Genomic DNA, 19,145 nt, shown 5'->3' on the forward strand with positions numbered 1-19,145 from the left:
GGCAATATGAAATGGAATGAAGGCTATATAATCACATTTCCTTGAAAAACTCTTGCAGTAGATCAGCTAAATAAATAGTTTTCTTATTATTAATAATTTGGATAGACTCAAAAAAGTTCCGAAATTCAATTCTGAAGTGAGCGAAAGCTGGCCGAGATTTAGAAAATGTCCCTTGTAGAATGGCTGTTTTACTGACAGATTAGGCTAACATCATGGAATGACGTTTTCACAACAACCCTTCACTTCGGCTCGTTTTTTATTCGACGAACAAACTGTTTTCATTAATATTCAATTTTCTAGCGATGGTTAACGCCAGTCTCATATGTGTAATATTAGTTAACATTATAAAAAAAGCTATAAGGGGTTGTATGGAAATAAATATTGGTTTTATTTTGGTTTTTATATAACGTTAGTGGGGAGGGAAGGAGGCAGATAGGGCGAGGCCTGTAGAGGCAAAAAAGGAAAAATGCCCTTAAACATGTTCGACTATCAACGCTTCTATGCATGATTTATGACAACCTTAGTCAGAATAATTTTTTTCCTTTAGTTTTATTCCTCTTTAGGCATGGAAAAAAATGTTTTAACCTTTTTATAAATTATTTTTTATATGTTCACTAGGGTGGACAGCATGCGTTTGAGTTTTCAACTGAAAAAAAATATTTTAACAAATCAATACATACAAATTATATATTTTATGAAAACTGTTAAAGTAATGAACACATTTTAACATATTCTATTAGCATCCTCTGCTCCACTGTCATTACTGCTAGTATTTGCTAATCCTTCTTTTTCTGGCGGCAGTGCCGCTAGCATCATCACATATGTCACACACATTGCACAAAATATACACCAAATACTCCCATAATGGAACTGGTCTGCACAAAGTATTGTTTTTAATACAAAACTGCAACTTACATTCTAATAACTTAAATAAATGTATTTATAGCCAAAAAAGTTAGCTACTGCAGCTGAAGTATTTTCAAGAACAAAGTTGCAGTAGGCTATTAGCTAGCCTAGATAAATCGTAATTTCCTCCCATTATCAAATCAATACTTGGAAATTGTATCAATTATATTACTCCTTAGATGTTACTCGATGTTACCACATTGTATTTACCTGCATAGTCTCCTACTACAGAAGGACTGGCAAGATATTCCTGAGCTGATCGTGTCTTTTATAATAAATCCGATCTGATAGCGTTTCTGATTCTGTCGGCCATCTTGATAGATTTGTGCTGCACTTACGACGGCTGGCCAGCGGGTGGCAGGGACAGTGACGCACATGGCTGATGTGCAATTTTCTCACAAAATATAGCAATAAAAAGTGCTATTTTTCTATAAAAACCCATTCACATACAAGCAAACGGCTTTTGAAGAGTGCAACAGAGCTCATTTCGGACCACATCCAGAGATGAACTGGGGGTGACGTGTTGTTACTCACATCTCAAATGGCGTAGCCTACCTTTTATTATTTCACAGAATCTTTTTGACAGAACATCCAACATGGCATGGTGTAAGCAGTGGACTTTTAAGAACTATGACCCCAGTGTTCATTTTATTAATGTGACACACACAGTTTGCACCAGATAACTCGCTATTTATTGAATAGTCATTTATGATCCTGCCTTATCAATAAGGAGGGATTCATTATGACTCTTTAATATTAGTCAGTGAGCCAACCACTCCTATCAATAATGCCTCTGTTGTAATATTGCATTTCTAGGACACAGGCTACATAAGCCAATTCATTCTTAAAAGCTCTATTGTGTCTTTTTATTTTTATTTTACATTGATTCTAATATCCAATTTTTTTCATAAAATTTTTAAAAAAATTTTTTAAAAAAAAAAAGAAAAGGAGGAAAACATATAAGGCATTAAAACACACAAATAGAAGAAACAGGGCAAACAGATAAGGCATTGAAGACTGAAATTTAAATTAGTATTTTTCAACAAAATGAAAGACATTTATTTAAACAAATTCACTTCCCTGTTTCAGTCCTTACAATTGAGACAAGTTGAGAGGGTAGTTTTATCTATTGTTGAGGAAACTCATAACAAACCTGATTAGTATTTACAATGTGCAGGAAACTACAATGTCCATCCTAACATAGGATTATTTAGTTTGTTCTTCTTCCTTCGTCATACATACATACATGAACCTTTTAACATACAGTTTTCCCCTTATTTTTCTGGTTTAGTAGTTTTGTTATTAGTAAAGTCATATTATCCCCACTGACATTATCATATATATAGATTGCATTAGGTCATTGTGTATCTTATTTGCTGCTCTATGTTGCACTTTTGTGTGAAATATTCCAAACACAGACTCCTATCCGCATCATTTCATCAGATGGGAATAGTCTGTCTGCTAATTCATTTAGACACATTTCCCCAAACAGATGGACTGACAGATTTGGGACTTTTGAAAACTTTGAGATTTCCTTTAGAATGTCTCTGTAAGTTTGAACAAAGCTTGGCTTACAGCTTACAAGGACTGATTCACTAGCGGTCGTGGTTTTAGAGATCGAAATAAAGATAATCTAATTGAAAAAAAGAAATACAGAAGGAGGGGCAGCCACATATTTTCTGTCATTCTCACTGTCTGCCTTTGTCACCAACAGTAAACCAACACTGTCATTGCCCTTAATCCAAACCACACAGTTCATCACAGAACAGGGTAGATGGATACTATGACGCAGTTATAAAAACAAAGTAAATTCCCATCTCCGGTTTGTAGCTATAGGAGTGTATACACACAGATTTTTGTGTGTTTTGTTATTGTGCAACTGTAGGAAGCTCTCATTCTGAAGGCTGAGCAACAAATGAAGTGTTTCAGACTCCAAGTTATTACATCTGGACTAAGTGGTTTGAAAACACAGATTTAACAGTAGCATACTAGTGACTGATGAATTAATTTGGAAATATTTGTCATGCATTATCCTGCGCTTTCAGTGCTTACGGAGCCACGGCTGTTTATGTTTCTCCCTTCATTCTCCAGGTCATCTCATTATGTCAGCTTCAGTGGCCTTAATCAAATCTAAAATGCTCATGACAGAGAGCTCAATAATAGTGCAAAAATAATTGGGGAACAATTACATTTATTGTCTGGGAATGTGTGAGAAGTGTACACATAGACATATTGTGAAAAGTGTAAATGACTTTCTTTTAAAATAAAATGAAGCTGTGATTGTTCTGTCAGCAATCTATCCCCCCCCCAGGATTTGTCTTGATGTCCTGTAATTTACATTCAAAAGCAGCAGTCATGTAGGTTCAACATTCACTTGCATCTGGATTGATTTCCTGAGAAAAAATAAAAACAAACAAACAAACAAAAAGTATATCTTGAAATGCTATTGTACACTTTTTTGAAACACCTTTTTGATGTTTGATGAGTTTCCCTTTAATGTGCACCCAGAAATAATGGAAAACTCTTGGACCAGTTCAGCAAAACAAATGCATTAAAATAAAGATGTGGTCTGACATATAGAAAATATAGTGCAATTGCTAAATAGGAAAACAAAACTAATTTAAAAACTCTTCATTGAATCCCCCACCCCCAATATTTTTCACAAATGAACTTATTAGCGAGACAATGTGTACCTGCAGAGGCCTGGGCAAGGTGCTGAGGCAGCGCTGTACAGCATGGTGGACCGATGGGAAGAGACAGGAGCTGGGCAGGCTGTCTGCTGTACAATCCTGAGTCTGGAGCTGAGATAAAACTCTCTCTGTTGACATACAGAGAGCATCAGGATTTCACATTTTAAGTATTTATGTCATGTGTGAGTGAGTGAGTGAGTGAGTGAGTGAGTGAGTGAGTGAGTGAGTGAGTGAGTGAGTGAGTGAGTGAGTGAGTGAGTGAGTGAGTGAATGAATGAATGAAAGAGAGACATAGAAGAGAGATAAGTGTGTATAAAACATGGAGCTGACCTGGGCAAGCTGCCAGAAACACACTGACACCCTGGACTTCCAAGTCTTCTACAACCTGGTGAATGAAACACACACACACACACACACAGACACACACACACACACACACACACACACACACACACACACACACACACACACACACACACACACACACACACACACACAAAAATATTTAATCATAATAAGGTCAAAGAGGAGGACGTGATAAACTATAACTAACACATGTATTTGTCAAAAGCTGTGTGTGTGTGTGTGTGATCAAGAGGGTGTGTCTCATATTTTTACTATTTAACATGCAAATACTGGACATCTAGTCTAGCCTATAGGCTATTAAACGTCGTCGATGTAGACTATAGTCTACATTGACGACGTTTAATTTCCAGGATTATTCAGGTGCCGCAGGAAATTCCGCCGGATGTCCCTCATTTCGTCTGGATGTCCGGTACCTTTCGCTTCCTTTGTGTTGGAATTTTTAAACTCCTGTCAATTTATGAGGACTAGGGTTAACTGCTCCTCAGATCTCTGCAGGGTAAATCCAGACAGCTAGCTAGACTATCTGTCCAATCTCAGTTTTTTTGTTGCAACAACTTTTGAACGTACACATGTTCCACCAAAACAAGTTCCTTCCTGAGGCTTTTTTGCAGCGGCACCATTGCTCCGCTCGCCGTTTAGCACCACCCAAGATGATTGTGTTTGGTTTAAAGACATGCCAATAAACCAGAGCACGTTTTTCTCCCATCCCGGAATATTGTGTGAACTAGCCAGACCCTCCTCCGTAGCGCTGTGGAGGAAAGTCTGGCAATGCGAGACTAAGTATAGCTTAATAATTTCTGGTAAAAGTCTTTGATCAGCAGAAAGGAGTCAGTGTGAGGACAGCCAACCACTACTTTAAATGACTAGAAAAAAAGTGCAGAATTGGCAGATGTATTAATAGCTGGTAGAGGAAGTGGACTGATAACTATTCAAACCAACCTACGTTGATGTTCCCATTTTAAGAGATTATATTAAACTGCAAAATTTAGTCAGGGCTAAAAGTAAATTACAGTTACTAGTGTGCTTCATTGTTTTGTTTAGCTTTTCATGCATTATACTGTATAAATAAAGGTAGATTATATTCTCCAACAAGAAAAGAAAAAATACAGAAAAGTTAAAGTTCGTCATTATAAAAATAGAAATACTCATGGTAAAAAATTTTAATCTTCATCATGCATAACTTTTCAACTTTATTTTTACTTGTAGAAAGGGCTTCCATAGAGGGTCTTTTCTAGGAAAGATCATTTGTTGCATGAGATATTAGTGACAGACGTCTCAGACAAAGAAAAGAGCACCACCTGCAGAAACATAAAGTAAATTACAGGTAAAGTTGCCATAGTAGCACCCAAACTGTTTGTTTGTTTGATTGATGGACGATATTTGGGCAGTTCAGTGCAGAATCACGACACTAACGAGTGCCACGCAGCAAAATAAAGAATGAAAATAAATCATTTATTAGATGGTTTTGGTGTTTAGCCAAAATGAAACTGAAGATGAGTTTACACATTGCACTCCAGTCAGTTCTCTTTCCTCACCTTGTGAAGTGCTGGCATGGCCACAGAGTCCATGAAGGTGACCGAGCTGAGATCCAGAACCAAGCAATGACTGTGTGTCGGTGTCTGGGCTGAGGAGGAGGAGGTAGAGGTGTGGATTATAGCTGGGTTCTTCTTCTGATCACGACTCACTGTCTGGATGTAGTGAGGAAAAGTTACACATGGAAAATTAGTTTATAACTTTTCCGTTGCCGTGTAACACGTAGCATATTGAAGAATTTCTTCAAACATCCTTGTGCAATTTTTCTATCCAAACCAGAGGGATCTAAATGCAAAGACAGACACACTCCAGCTGCATACACACACACACACCTCGTATATTGCCTAACGCAGATGCTGGCAGGGATCTCGTGGAATAATGACCATATATTGATGGACTTCATGTGGAAGGGATGCGCTCTAAATGTGGAGAAGATGAACTGTGGGACTGATGCTCACTGGATTCATTAATTCTCCTAATAACAATAATATCCTCATCTCTTAACCTTGAACTCTTTCACTCCAAATCAGCTCTTATTTGACTGATGCTGTTGCTCCTCTCTTCTTTCGCTCCAACTCTCTCTTCTCTCGGTCTGTTTGTGTGTGTGTTGGTACCTGCTTGATCTGTGTGAAGACAAGTTCAGAGTTGGCAAAGTAAATAGGACTGGTATAGGAGAGTATGGTCACCCCGGGAACTTGCTTTGCCTGTTAAAAAAACAGACAACACACGATATGCATTTAACATTGTGCAGTATATCCATATTATAACTTTGCACAACAGTGAAACACTGGACAGAAGGCAGTCTGGTGCATTTGGTGTATGTATATGCTACTTGATTGGCACAAACCCAGGAAGAATTTACTGAATTTGGCGCATAAAAAAAAGTTTTAAGTTCTTGGAACATACAATGAACCAGTGTGATAAATATCTACTTCAGAGACACCAATCTGGCTCTACAGTGTGGGATCAAAGCTAATAAAAAAGAAAGAATTTATGGAGAATTAATTCATGAAAGAGAACTTCTACAAAGAAAGCCCCTGCAAACACCATTACTAATGCATGATAGGTACTTGGCAAAGTACACAGAGGAGAGAGGTATATAGCAGCCAGCAGTGAAACAGATTGAAGAGAGAATCAAATGGAGGCAACAGAGAGCGAGAAGTTGACAGGATTTCACTGATGCTCGGAGCCCAAACAGATTGCCTTTGGTGACAGTTTGGTGTTTTGATGTGTGACAGATGGTGGTTTTCAGCAAGGGATGTATTTTTTGTGTGTTTTGGCTGTGCGACAGTACTGTTTAGTGGTGGTGTATTAAGTTTATACAACTCTGACCTTCACTGAAAAAATTTGTGTTATTTGGTGTTAGTTAACACCTTAATAATACCGTCATTTAATGGCCTGCTACATAAATACTTACATAAATAATTTCCAAACCTGTTTAAATAGAAACTTTAAGATATACTTATATAATCAAATGCCTTTCATGTAAAAAAAAAAACAACCTGGCATTTATTCAGATTGACATTGATCTACATCCTGCACATTTAGTACCCATCCAATGCTTGCCGTGTCGATATGCATTTGCATTGCAGATGCCGTGATCCAGTTGAAATAGTGTGTTTCATGAGCAGAAATGAGACAGACTGGAGAATTGGTGGCATTTTAGATATAGTTCACAGCCTGCAATCAGCCTGCAATCAGCTTTTGGTTGTATTTACTTTCTTTGGTGTTAAAGTGTCTGCCCCTAATTGTCTTATTATTACTTTCCATACTAATACATTATGGAAGAATTTTACAACGGTAGTATCAGTACCAGTGGTAGACTCAGGCTGTCTGAGGGGCAGGGCATGCAGTGGGGCACCAACACACAGAAAGTTTTCCAGCATGCCAATATGATACTGCATCACATTTTCCTTAGAGGGCACTTTATCATGTTGTACCATAGAGGCATTTAAGAAGGCACTTCTTTCCGGAGTTCTTTTAAAACATGGGGGCACAAGCAATCCAAATGTGGATTTCCAGGCTCAAATAACTGGCAAAGATTGCAGCAAGCAGTAACCTCCAGGCATTTAATGTCTGACTTAATGTAGGTGATGTCATCTATTTTTTTTCTATGAATATGACATAAAATGTACCCTATTGGGGCAACATTGGAGGTCCATAGCTTTAGAAAATTGATTGTGAGGAATAGACTCAAGATGTGTTGAGACTGGTGGAGAAGAACAATCGTTTTTGGGAGAAACTAGGACAGTCAGAGGAAAGTTCAGATTAAACCTGTTGAGCTCTGAGTGAATCCTCCAGGCTCAAGATCTATGACATACAGAGGCATCATTCAAAGTGTTGTTTGGTTGGATCGTGTTCTCGTGTTTCATGTAATTTCCTGATTACTTTGGGGGCTTAACTTTGCTCAACTAACCTTGAAAAACACCAAACTTTAATCAAACAGTCTTTTTTTTAACAGGTTTTTCGAAAACTGTTGTGAGACCTGTGAGACAGATTGAGTTTACCTCAGTGTAGAGTCCCACATCTCTGTAACAGTCTGTACCAGGAATATGACCCAAAACAACAGTGGAGGCGCTGGAAGACGAAGACAAGATGAAAGAGACAGGGGAATATTAATGAGAGTGCACGTCTGCCTGGTAGACAAGTGAGAGTAGGGAAGGGAACACAAAACCTATGACGAAATGAGTCAAATGAATAAATGAGTAAAGACAAGACAAATCTACACAATATCCCATTTGTACACATATATATAACACTATATTCTGAGTCTTTGATTCAGATTCATATAAAAAAAATAAAACAACAAACACTGATACTCTCTTAGTAAATTTACAGTATGACCATGATTAAACAGTAATGTTTAAAAGATGTCAAATCTAGCGCCTGTAAAATGATATTTACTGACTGTTGTGTCCTGTAGATGAGTGTGAGCAGAGAGAAGACAACAGTCACAGCCAGACCCAGGTCCAGGTTAAAGACCAGCGTTGAAATCAGCGAGGCTATCCACACCATCTGAAGGAGAGGAGGGAAGAGAGAGGACCAGGATCAGAGGGGATGGTTCTGTTTGTAACCATGGTATTGTGTGTGTGTGTGTGTGTGTGTGTGTGTGTGTGTGTGTGTGTGTGTGTGTGTGCGTGTGCGTGTGTACATGTGTGCGTGCATGCATACGTGTGCGTGCGTGTGTGTGTGTGTGTGTGTGTGTGTGTGTGTGTGTGTTAGTGTAGCCCACCAGGTCTAATCTGTCAGACTTCCAGAGCACACACACATCTTTGAACTGAGCCAATATCCCTTGCAGGTTCACCACGATGATCACTGCCAGCACCGCCTGGAACACACAGGAAGGAATTACAGAGACTAAGACAAGTGAGTCATCCTGATGAGTCTAATCCATCTGGATCCAGATGGAGTATGACTTGACATTTCTTAAAACATCTTCACTATTCTGGTGGTTTATGGGAAGCCATACTGGCTGGAGAAGGGTCAACACAAACTTTTGGTGCACTTGCTTAACAACATATATGACAAACTCATATGTCTCATATGGACTTTACCTTTGGTAGCTGCTCAAAGAGGGGACCAATCTTCAACAGGATAGTTAGAATCACCAGAGCTGATACCAAACCGGCCATCTGAGACATGAAATTGAAACACAACAGAGGGACAATAAGTAAAAAGAAAACAAACTATATTAATTGTCTTTATTATTATTGTTTTTTGGAATAGAATACATTACCTGTGATTTGACACCAATGCTATCCTGGACCATACTGCGAGAGAAGGAGCAGCTGACAGCGAAGCACTGGAACATTCCTCCTATGGTGTTGCATAGACCCAGAGCCAGCAGGTCCTGAGGCAGAGACAGACAGCAGCAATTTGAAAAGGACGTACTGAGGCTGCAGGCCATCTCAGGGATACTGCTGGAGTGTACCCAATGTCCAGGCCCGGAAATAATATCTTGGGCTGAGGGTAATCCATCAAAAAAAATATTATTCCAGGGCTTGAAAGGGTAGTCTTTAAGGTGCAAGGTATGATGAAAAGTACAGATTTACGTTGATGGTACTGTTGAGTTTGTTGCTCGTTAAACCTGAGGCCAGGGGAGTATGTCAACAATTGGTTAGAAATATAGAACTATGAGAGGAGATTTGACAGTGAGGCTACAAATGGAAGTTAGCAGTACCTGGATTAAAGAACTTTTTGTGAGGAAATTCCAATCTACTTCAAACCATGTGGCTTTGCATCAGTCAAAATCAATCATCCTGTCTCATTAATATTTCTGAACTTCATGTTTTCAGGCCTATTAAGCATGTCTTTATTTTTAGAAATCTCTGGACTCTACTTTAATCTGTGTTGGTAATCAAGAATAACAGAAATAATAACAGCTCACCTTTTAATTCCCTTCAGTTCCAATAGCGTAATAAGACATGAGTAAGGGAGCTAGCTTGAGCATAGATTCAATGTTAATATTTAGTGAAATCTACAAATACAGTAATGTCAATGCGGCTTTGCCATTGTGGCTATGTGAGGCTTTAATTAGCCTGCTTTTGAAGGACCAATCAGATCACAGCACCAACATTGTAGATATGTTGTGCATCAGTGGCAAATCTAGCTGCAGTATTATATCTGTAGAGTTGGTATTCTACAGTAAAGTAACATGCTGTGAACTTTTACAGTAAAAGATTGTTGATGTATTGTATATTACAGTAGTAATACTGTAAGATAGCAGTATATTGCTCAGAGTAGTTTTTTTAGTAATTTCTCCAGGAGTGTCTTACAACATAAGCACAAAATATCACCTCTTTATTTTTAAACTGATGCAGATATTAGAAGACTAATTATTCTTGTGTGAAAAAAGACCCTAAACTTTAAACAGTTTGTCTCACTTCTTCTACCCATAATCTGAATAAGTAATTAATCTGCATCTGTAATATGCATCTGTACAGAATGTGCACTTTTGTGTGTGCAATTTTCGAAAATGCAGCCTCAACTAAAAAAGCTTGAGATCATCGTGGCCCTCGGATGAACTACATGAAAGTCAAAACTGCCATTAATGTACCTGACTGGAGTCTACATGGTAGCCATGTTTGTGGGCGAACACGGAGCCCATGGCTGAGAGGAAACTGAAGCCGACCAGAGCTGCAGACAGAGCTGGAATGAACAGCTCTCTGGCCTGAGAGAGAGATGGAAGGACTGGGGAAGACAGGCTAGAGAAGAGGAGGAGGAGGACAAAGGAAAGACATGACAGCTTGATCAACTGACTAATGACTAATTTTATTCTTTAAATAAAGTAAATACAGTACAGTAATCTAAAGAATTATGACCACCAGTTTAAACTGAGTCCCACCATGCATTAAAATAATTCCCTTAAAGCTATCAAGGATAACACAATAAAGCTAACCGGCTTATTTTGTACGATGAGAACAGAAACAAAGTATGAAGAATGGGAAGAAGAAGGTCAAAGTGTCAGAAAGATGAAGATGAAAAGAGTCATAGAGCTTTAAATTATATGGTAGAGACATATTAACTAACAAACAAATGGTTTGACAATATATATATATATATATATATATATATATATATATATATATATATATATATAGCATATATATATATATATATATAGCATATTGGTAAAGACAGTATGTGCAAGAAGTAATACAATAAATCATGCATGATAAAGTATTTGATCAATGGTTTGTTAAAGGCTTTGAATTGAAATATTCCTTTAAAAGCAGTGTCACAATCTACCATAAATACATTTACAACAAAGTAACAAAGTAAAAACCAGCACAATAGTCTTAAATATATATATATATATATATATATATATATATATATTTATTTATTTATTTATTCATATAAAATATGTATATAATAAATACTATATATATATAGTTGTTTTTTTTTTAATAATAAATTGAATGACAAGGAAAAACAAATCGTTCTACTGACCCACTGGGTATGTGTCCCACCACCTGGACTGTGTGCTGTCCAACCAGATCCATCTGCACTGACAGGATGGTGCCCAGGACAATCTGTGGGGAAAAAAACAATGGACGTGACATTTTCTGCACAGAATGTCCAGTTTCGAAAACAACAATATACAGTATTTTATATCTAAATGTCAGATAAGTTAGTCTGTTCATACACATGCACAGGCAAGTACACAAACACACATTATCCGTCCGCTGCTAGCTTTTTAGATCCCAGTGGTGGGTTGAAGCTATTTTCCATAACATGCTGTAATTTAACATAACTGAACAGATCATGACATGAACCCACAGGGAAAAGGTTCATTGGAAATTTGGCATCTTTATTTATGGTATAATAGGTTGAAGATTTTATTCATCCATTTTTATTTTGAATAACAGGCTAAATGTTTTCGTAGTGACTTTTGCTCAATTATATTTCCATTTTAGGGGTTTTAGTTACAGTAATCTACAGTGAATTAATAACTTACTTATAAACTTAAAAAATATTTAATAAAATATAATATTAAATAAAACAAAACACCATCAGAGATTAATCAGTGGCCAGGTGCAGATATTTATTGTATGTGAGGATTTGGGGTTTTGGTGTTAAAAGCTGATTTTGATATAACTGTGAGTCATTCATCACCATGGCATCTGTCCTTCCAACATACTTATTGTGGGCATGAGTCTAACAAGCGTGATGTGTGTGTGTGTGTGTGTGTGTGTGTGAGTGTGTATCCCTCACCAGTAACAGTTCCCATGGTATGGCGACAGGCAGCTTGTTCTTAAAGCGCTCATTCAGCATCTTGCCTCCGATGAGTATTACCATGGAAACCGCGGAGACTGACAGCGTTCCTGGTACAGCACTGGTCACTCCATGCAGAACATCCTTTAAAGTCTGGAAGATAACACACACACACACACACACACACACACACACACACACACACACACACACACACACACACACACACACACACACACACACACACACACACACACACACACACACACACACACACACACACACAGTTTCAAACACTTTTAGTTACTTCACTCTCAACTACAATCTAACTAAATGACTAATGCTGTGTGTACACTAATTTCTTGCAGACAGTATGACTGCTCCAGTGCATATTGGAAGTTATGGTCCAGTCAAACTGGAAGAAAACCACCACACGCTAACAGCTGATAAGGAACCAAACCCAGCCTACACCTTAAAATCCTGCCCATGTACAGTGGAGGTGACAAGATGCATCATTGAGGACTTTGATGAAATTCTGTTTGCCCTCTGTAGTGCCAAGAATAAAAACAACTATTGCTTACCCACAGCAGCCGTCCCCACAACAGTCAGAGAATTACTTTTATTGCCAAGACAATACTCGGCCAAGATCATTCAATTATTCATGTTCTAAGAGGCTAAGGTGAGGTGTAGAGACAAGGTTAGGGTCTGCCAGTATTGATCCACAAGATGGGATGTGACCTCCAATTCAATTCAATTCAATTCATTTCAATTCAATTCAATTCAATTACATTTTTTATAGTATCAAATCATAACAAGAGTTATATCAAGACACTTTACAGATAGAGTAGATCTAGACCAAACTATAATTTACAAAGACCCAACAATTCCAGTAATTCCCCTTTTAGGCAGAAACCTTGAGTGGTGAGGAAAACTTCCTTTAGGGAGAAACCTCGGACACACCCACGCTCTTGGTAGGCAGTGTCTGGCGGTGCCGGTTGGGGGTATGACGAACAGTGGCAATTATAGTCACAATAAAGATAATGGAACTATGTCTAAAAATATTAGTTGTAGTAGTTCATGGCGTAGCATGGCACTGCAGGGTGTAGCAGGGCACTGCAGGGCACAGCAGGGCGCCAAGCAGAACCACAGCGACAGCTGCAACCATGATATAGGTGCCACCCTTATCCGGGGCGAGAAAACATAAGGGCTCCGGGGAATAAGCTCCCCAGAGCTAAGTTATTAACAAGCATTTCTGGGATGTGAATGCACATAGATGGAAAGAGAGAGGAGAGAGAAGCTCAACCACAACTCATTATTAGCCTCAACTTCTGACCTGCAGTGTGCATGGAGCTTCTACCTATGACCCTCCAGGTTGTAGCCAATGAGAGCACTGAAGCCAAAACTCCAACAACCTCTGAGGCTGACAGGCTCCTTCCCCCCAAATAGGTTATGTACTACCTTTCAATTTCCACTGCTAAGGTCCACAATGCCTATAAATCCACTTCTTACTGGCCTTTGAGCCACCAAATTCAATGCACTAATGCCTTTAGCTAACATAATGGCATACAATGTTTCAGCTTTGCAGGCAGACATATGAATTAAACCCATATGAGAGACCCAGAGAGACCAGCTAAGAGAGGACTTCAGAGGTCTGGGATCAGCCACATAACAGCACTACAGGAGCTCATATGGCTTAAAAGTCTTGCCCGAAGATACTTCAGCAGTGTTGAAGCTTGCCGACACAGTGTTTAAACCGACCCAAACTGAAGCCAGCAGTCCAGTATGTCTCTGTGCAGGTATTCCAGTCATCAGCGGCAGCTGCAGGACGATCACATGCAGACCTGCTCCTGTGGTGTAGCCTCTGATTACAGGATCAGACAGCCAGCGACACACACTGCCTCCACGCAGCAGGTACAGTAAGAGCTGAGGGGACACATACACACACACACACACACACACACACACACACACACACACACACACACACACACACACACACACACACACACACACACACACACACACACACACACACACACACACACACACACACACACACACACACACAGCTTTAGTTCATGTTTTTCTTTATATCTCTTCTAGCTCATATAATTGATTAATATCTGTGCAAAATTTGTCAAAATGAGACAAATACAACATGACAATTTATGTTTTTCATCACAGAAAAATGTTCTGCAATCAAACTCCACTTTAACTACTAAAAACATCTGGACTGATTTGAAGTGCATAGGTAGCTCTCATAGGTAGCACCGAGGCAAAATTCTAGCACACCTCCCTAGAGAGGATTTAAATTCAGGGCAGTGTGGGAACCCAGTGAGGGATCTTGTCATCATTACAGTAATACACTGGTGACCCCCACAGGTTTGTCAGGGGAACCTGCACAGAGGGGGGGACGTCCCACACATTCCAGAGGAAAAAAACAAAACCAACAAAAAAGACTCAGGAATTATACCATATGATGAACATATTAGTTTTCAAGCTTTGGGGCAGACCATTTAATTTAATACCTGTAATAAAATAGAGTGAGAGTTTCAGAGAACACAGCACGTTCTGTATGCACAACAATAGATGACATTATTAAAACAAATTTGATACCTTAGTGGATGTCTGCAGGGGAATTTTCTTTGCTCCTGCTTGTCTCCATAATGGGGCCAGAGGCCAGAGGTGAACGTCAGCTGCACAGCTGTGTGAGTGTTAACCTGTTCGGACTGCTTTGTCCATGTATTGTCTAATGTGTGCGTATGTGTATGTGTGTGTGTGTGTGTGTGTGTGTGTGCACACCTGTATGAGGCCACAGAGGAAGGTGAGTTGTACAGCCACATTCACTTTGGCCGCTTCCGCATCAATCTGACTCTCTTCAACGTCGTTGCTATGCAACTCCACGTTGGCTGTCACAGACCCAATCATTATAGCCAGGACAGCAAAAGTACCTGTGTCACACACAAACAGACACACAAACCGTTTACACGCTTTCTTTAACACTTCGCTTAACACGAGTGTTAGGTTCAAGAGGGTTTGGTATTTGGTAAACACATGGACTTTACCGTGACTACTACATTATATTGTAACTTTGATTAAAGCTCAGATTATTGTAGAGCTACTGTAAGACTTTTAAGCAAATATAATTTGAACAGGATAGGTGTTTCTTCAGTTTTTGTTTTAAAGATTATTTTTTGTCCATTTTTAGGCCTTTATTTGAAAGGACAGCTGAAGACATGAAAGGGGCAAGAGAGGGGGGAATGACATGCAGCAAAGGGCCACAGGTTGGAGTTGAACCCGGGCCCACTGCATTGAGGAGTAAACCTCTGTATATGGGTGCCCGCTCTACCAACTGAGCTATCTGGGTAAGTTTTAAAAGATATTTTGTGCCAATAATAAATATGTTTCAGTTAGTTCTCATAAGCAAGGCACACAAGGCAATTGTGGAAGACTACACCAGGCAGTTTCTATGGATATGGATGCCCTTCCAGAAAAATAAAGGTTGACAGTCACCAATAGAGAGGTGTCTGGAGGTGCCAAAGATGAAGTAAATGATCAGAGGATAGAGAGATGTGTAGAGACCAAACACTGGAGGAACTCCCACCAACATGGCGTTGGCCATACCTGGGAAAGAAGAGAGGTAGAGGTGAAAAGTGTGACTTGAATGAGCAGTTAAGGAACCTAATGCATATTAGTAAATATTTAGTAAACTAAAAGCAAAAGAAAACACTGTATCATTAATAACTCAACTGTTGAGAAAAGCCACATTATTTTCCCAGTATTGGCTATGCAGTTTTGAAAAGAGGATTTTTAGGGGGTTTTAGGGTCTCTGCACTCATGAAAAATTCTCTTCCTACCAAGGGTCACAGACACTGCCAAATAAAGCAAGCAGGAAAAGAAGGGGAAGAGGAACATAAAGTAGGCTACAGCATGCGTAGGGTAATAATGCACTCCAGTTCATTGTTTAAATATATGATGTCAGAGAGACTCAGAGATTTGAAAATTCTAAAGTCTTTGCAGCTGGACTTACTATAACTTCTGTGCATGTATTTATTGAGAGATACACCTTCAGAAATAATGCATTCTCAACTTGCACCCGTATAACCTGCAGTTATAGTTGAAGTTGTGTGAAGTTGTTGTGGCAGCTTGTAGTTGTTTAAAACCTCTTTATGTGATAATCTTTTGTTGCAGCATCCTCACCCTGTGGCAGCTGTATCATCCCGACACTGACTCCAGACACAAGGTCTCCAATGGCGTTTTCTCTGATGGAGTATCGAGGCAGCCATGACAGGACAGGAAAAAAGCCCAGTAGGAAGCTCTTCATCCTGGGACCGGAACACCTGGAGGAACACACACACACACACACACACACACACACACACACACACACAGGGCTAAAGGTCATAGAGCTTCAGATAAAAGGCCTATTAGCCATCAAATCTGGCTGAGGGCCCAACCTGACACAAAAAGGAAGAAACTAATCCTATCCTATGACTTACCAACATTGTGCCTTCACCTTCTCCAGAAATGACAGGGACTTCTTTTCTACCCGCTGTCCAAGGGCATCAAGCTGGGCTTCGTCCAGTGCGACAGCAAGATAAGGCTGCCTGTAGTGAGGAAAGCCAATTCGCTCAACGCTGTCCATCTGGCAAAGATTATTGGCAGTACAGTCAAGTATTACTTTTTTCTTCTCACAATAGTGGGTGTGTGTTTACCATTATGTGTCTTGTGCACTTTTCTTTGTGTGTAAAATGTATGTATGAAGTTACATAACAAAGAAGACAAGTAGTAACTGTAGAGATAACCAAACGAACCTAAGCAGTGAGAGAGAGTGGCTGACCTAATCTGTATCACCACGAAACTGCACAAGTACAGAGTTCACATGTTCGACAGCGTGCATGTATGAGGATCACACACACACACACACACACACACACACACACACACACACACACACACACACACACACACACACACACACACACACACACACACACACACACACACACACACACACACACACACACACACACAGCTCCACAAACTCTCACACGTGAGTTGGGAAGGTTGAGAACAGCCTTGAACTTTGCATTACAGCTAGTTTACTGCCCCTTTTCTCCTCCCCCTTCACTCCCCATTCAGCACATCTGAATGCCTCTATTATCACAGAGACTCGTGCTTTGAATGTGTGTGTGTGTGTGTGTGTGCGTTTGTGTGTGTGTATACGTGAAAGAGCAAGCGAGAGTGAGAATGAGAAAGATAAATATTTTCTGTTTTAATCTACTTTAATGTATTCCACTTTGCACAATAGGTAATTTTTGAAAGCCATGCACTCCCACTGAGACAATGTGAAATTAATTAAAAGACTGAGGTGGGGGAAATGAAGAATGAGAGGCACATATAGAAGTCAAGAAAGAAGCCAAAAGAAAACAGAGAAAAAAACCCTTTATTTCCACAGTTGTTGTTTTTTTGTCCTTTTAATCTCAGCACAATATGAAATTGGTCTTGGTCCAGGATTATACAAAAAGGAAAAGGAAAAGCCATTGCTGCAGATCCTCCTTTCATGAAAAATAAAGAATACCCTCAACAGAAACTTTATGAACAGAACATTCAAGAAAGAGAAGAGATATTTGTCTTTATTAGGCAAATAAGGTTCAAACCCAAAATGCAGTATTTCCCAACATGATAAATAAAATTAGCACTAATAAAACAAAATACTATTTTCAAGAAAAGTACATTTAAATGATAAAAAAATACAACTGTCCATGCAACACTGATTCTTCAGTAGTGTATCTGTCTCAAAAGCAGCATGAGGTTCCTGATGCGTTCGGCCCGGCAGCGAGGAGACTGGTGCAGCGGCAGCTCGAAGAAAGAGAAGGTGAAGCTTCGAGAGAAACTGAGGTTGGTGACGGGACGCAGTGGTGGGAGACGGAGAGGACGTGGCACCCGACGCTGGGGCAACAACCTCCGCCTTGCCCGTAATCCTCTACCCCCTCCACCTGCAGAGACAGAGAGGGACAGACATGGACGAAGTGAGAAGAAACTGCTCACAATACTATGAAAAAGGACAGGGCCTGTATTCATCAAAGGGGCAACACCCATGACCCACACAGGTGTTTTCACTTGCCTGGTCTCAGCACTGAGTGGTCCTGCAGATTGTGGTTGATAAACACCTCTATCACTCTCCTGAAAATGTATAGCTTACCTTTATCATCTTGTTTTTTTTTCTTTTTTTTCAGTATATAGATATTGTTGACAAACCTAGTGCAGTGTTAAAAACATGCCTGTTCCCAGACAAACAACTTCACACTCAACACTGCGCTTTCTTGGGGCCAGAGCATAACACCTGCCATAGTTGCATCCCCTAGCAATGCTAGAATATACAAATCATTTGCTAACAGCTAGCTATTTGGGATCAGTCAGAACAAAAGGGAGTTATATTGCTGATGCTTCAAATGTTCGGTCTCTCTGGTCTCTTTTCCTTCATCTGTTCTTCAATGTACTGTAGAGAGCGACGACAAATGAGCTGTACCCAGCATGCCGTTCGGCAGTGTTACAGTTAATAACATAGACAGTAAAGGAAATGGATGGACCAATAGATCCCGTTGCTCTGGACGGAGACCAGTGAAGGCTATTAGAAGCACTTTTCTGGTGATGGCTGAGCATTACTGTGCAGCCTCCAACTGAGCTTGAAGACGTATATGTGACGTGTCTGAAAGTTGTAAGTGTGCTGGTAGCTGTGCCAATCATTCCCAATCTTGAAGAGACGGAGAGCGTAGGTATATGTTAGGAGATAACATAGGCACAGTCTAATTAGTGCTAACTAAAATGCTAGTTAACATTAGTAATTAAACTTAAACAGCTAATGTAAGTCGAAACTGCCTGCAAGTTTCTCCTGTACTATACGGTAATTCCTCTACTATGCGACAGTAA

General features: G+C 39.6%; 2 protein-coding genes across 3 annotated transcripts in view; both read right to left on the reverse strand.

Moving 5' to 3' along the window:
* Positions 1–1,243, reverse strand: part of LOC120559857 (solute carrier family 26 member 6-like) — a 38,371-nt gene extending 37,128 nt beyond the window's left edge. For both annotated transcript variants that reach the window (XM_039801903.1, XM_039801900.1), the window contains exon 1: positions 1,117–1,243. The gene's annotated coding sequence lies outside the window, so the exon portion shown is untranslated. The remainder of the gene's footprint in view (positions 1–1,116) is intronic.
* A 713-nt stretch (positions 1,244–1,956) lies between these two features.
* LOC120559858 (solute carrier family 26 member 6-like) lies at positions 1,957–17,072 on the reverse strand. Its single transcript, XM_039801907.1, has 18 exons — positions 16,712–17,072; positions 16,413–16,552; positions 15,726–15,836; positions 15,015–15,163; positions 13,971–14,135; positions 12,213–12,365; positions 11,448–11,530; positions 10,552–10,699; positions 9,232–9,345; positions 9,050–9,127; positions 8,728–8,823; positions 8,404–8,510; positions 8,003–8,072; positions 6,110–6,199; positions 5,498–5,650; positions 3,927–3,981; positions 3,600–3,724; positions 1,957–3,299 (listed from the first exon to the last, which is right to left on the reverse strand). The coding sequence occupies exons 1-18, from the start codon at positions 16,855–16,857 to the stop codon at positions 3,270–3,272; spliced, it is 2,013 nt and encodes a 670-aa protein (XP_039657841.1). The 5' UTR covers positions 16,858–17,072; the 3' UTR covers positions 1,957–3,269.
* Between the last annotated feature and the right edge of the window lie 2,073 nt (positions 17,073–19,145).

The sequence above is a fragment of the Perca fluviatilis genome, chromosome 5, assembly GCF_010015445.1.
Source record: "Perca fluviatilis chromosome 5, GENO_Pfluv_1.0, whole genome shotgun sequence".
Classification (NCBI taxonomy): Eukaryota; Metazoa; Chordata; class Actinopteri; order Perciformes; family Percidae; genus Perca; species Perca fluviatilis.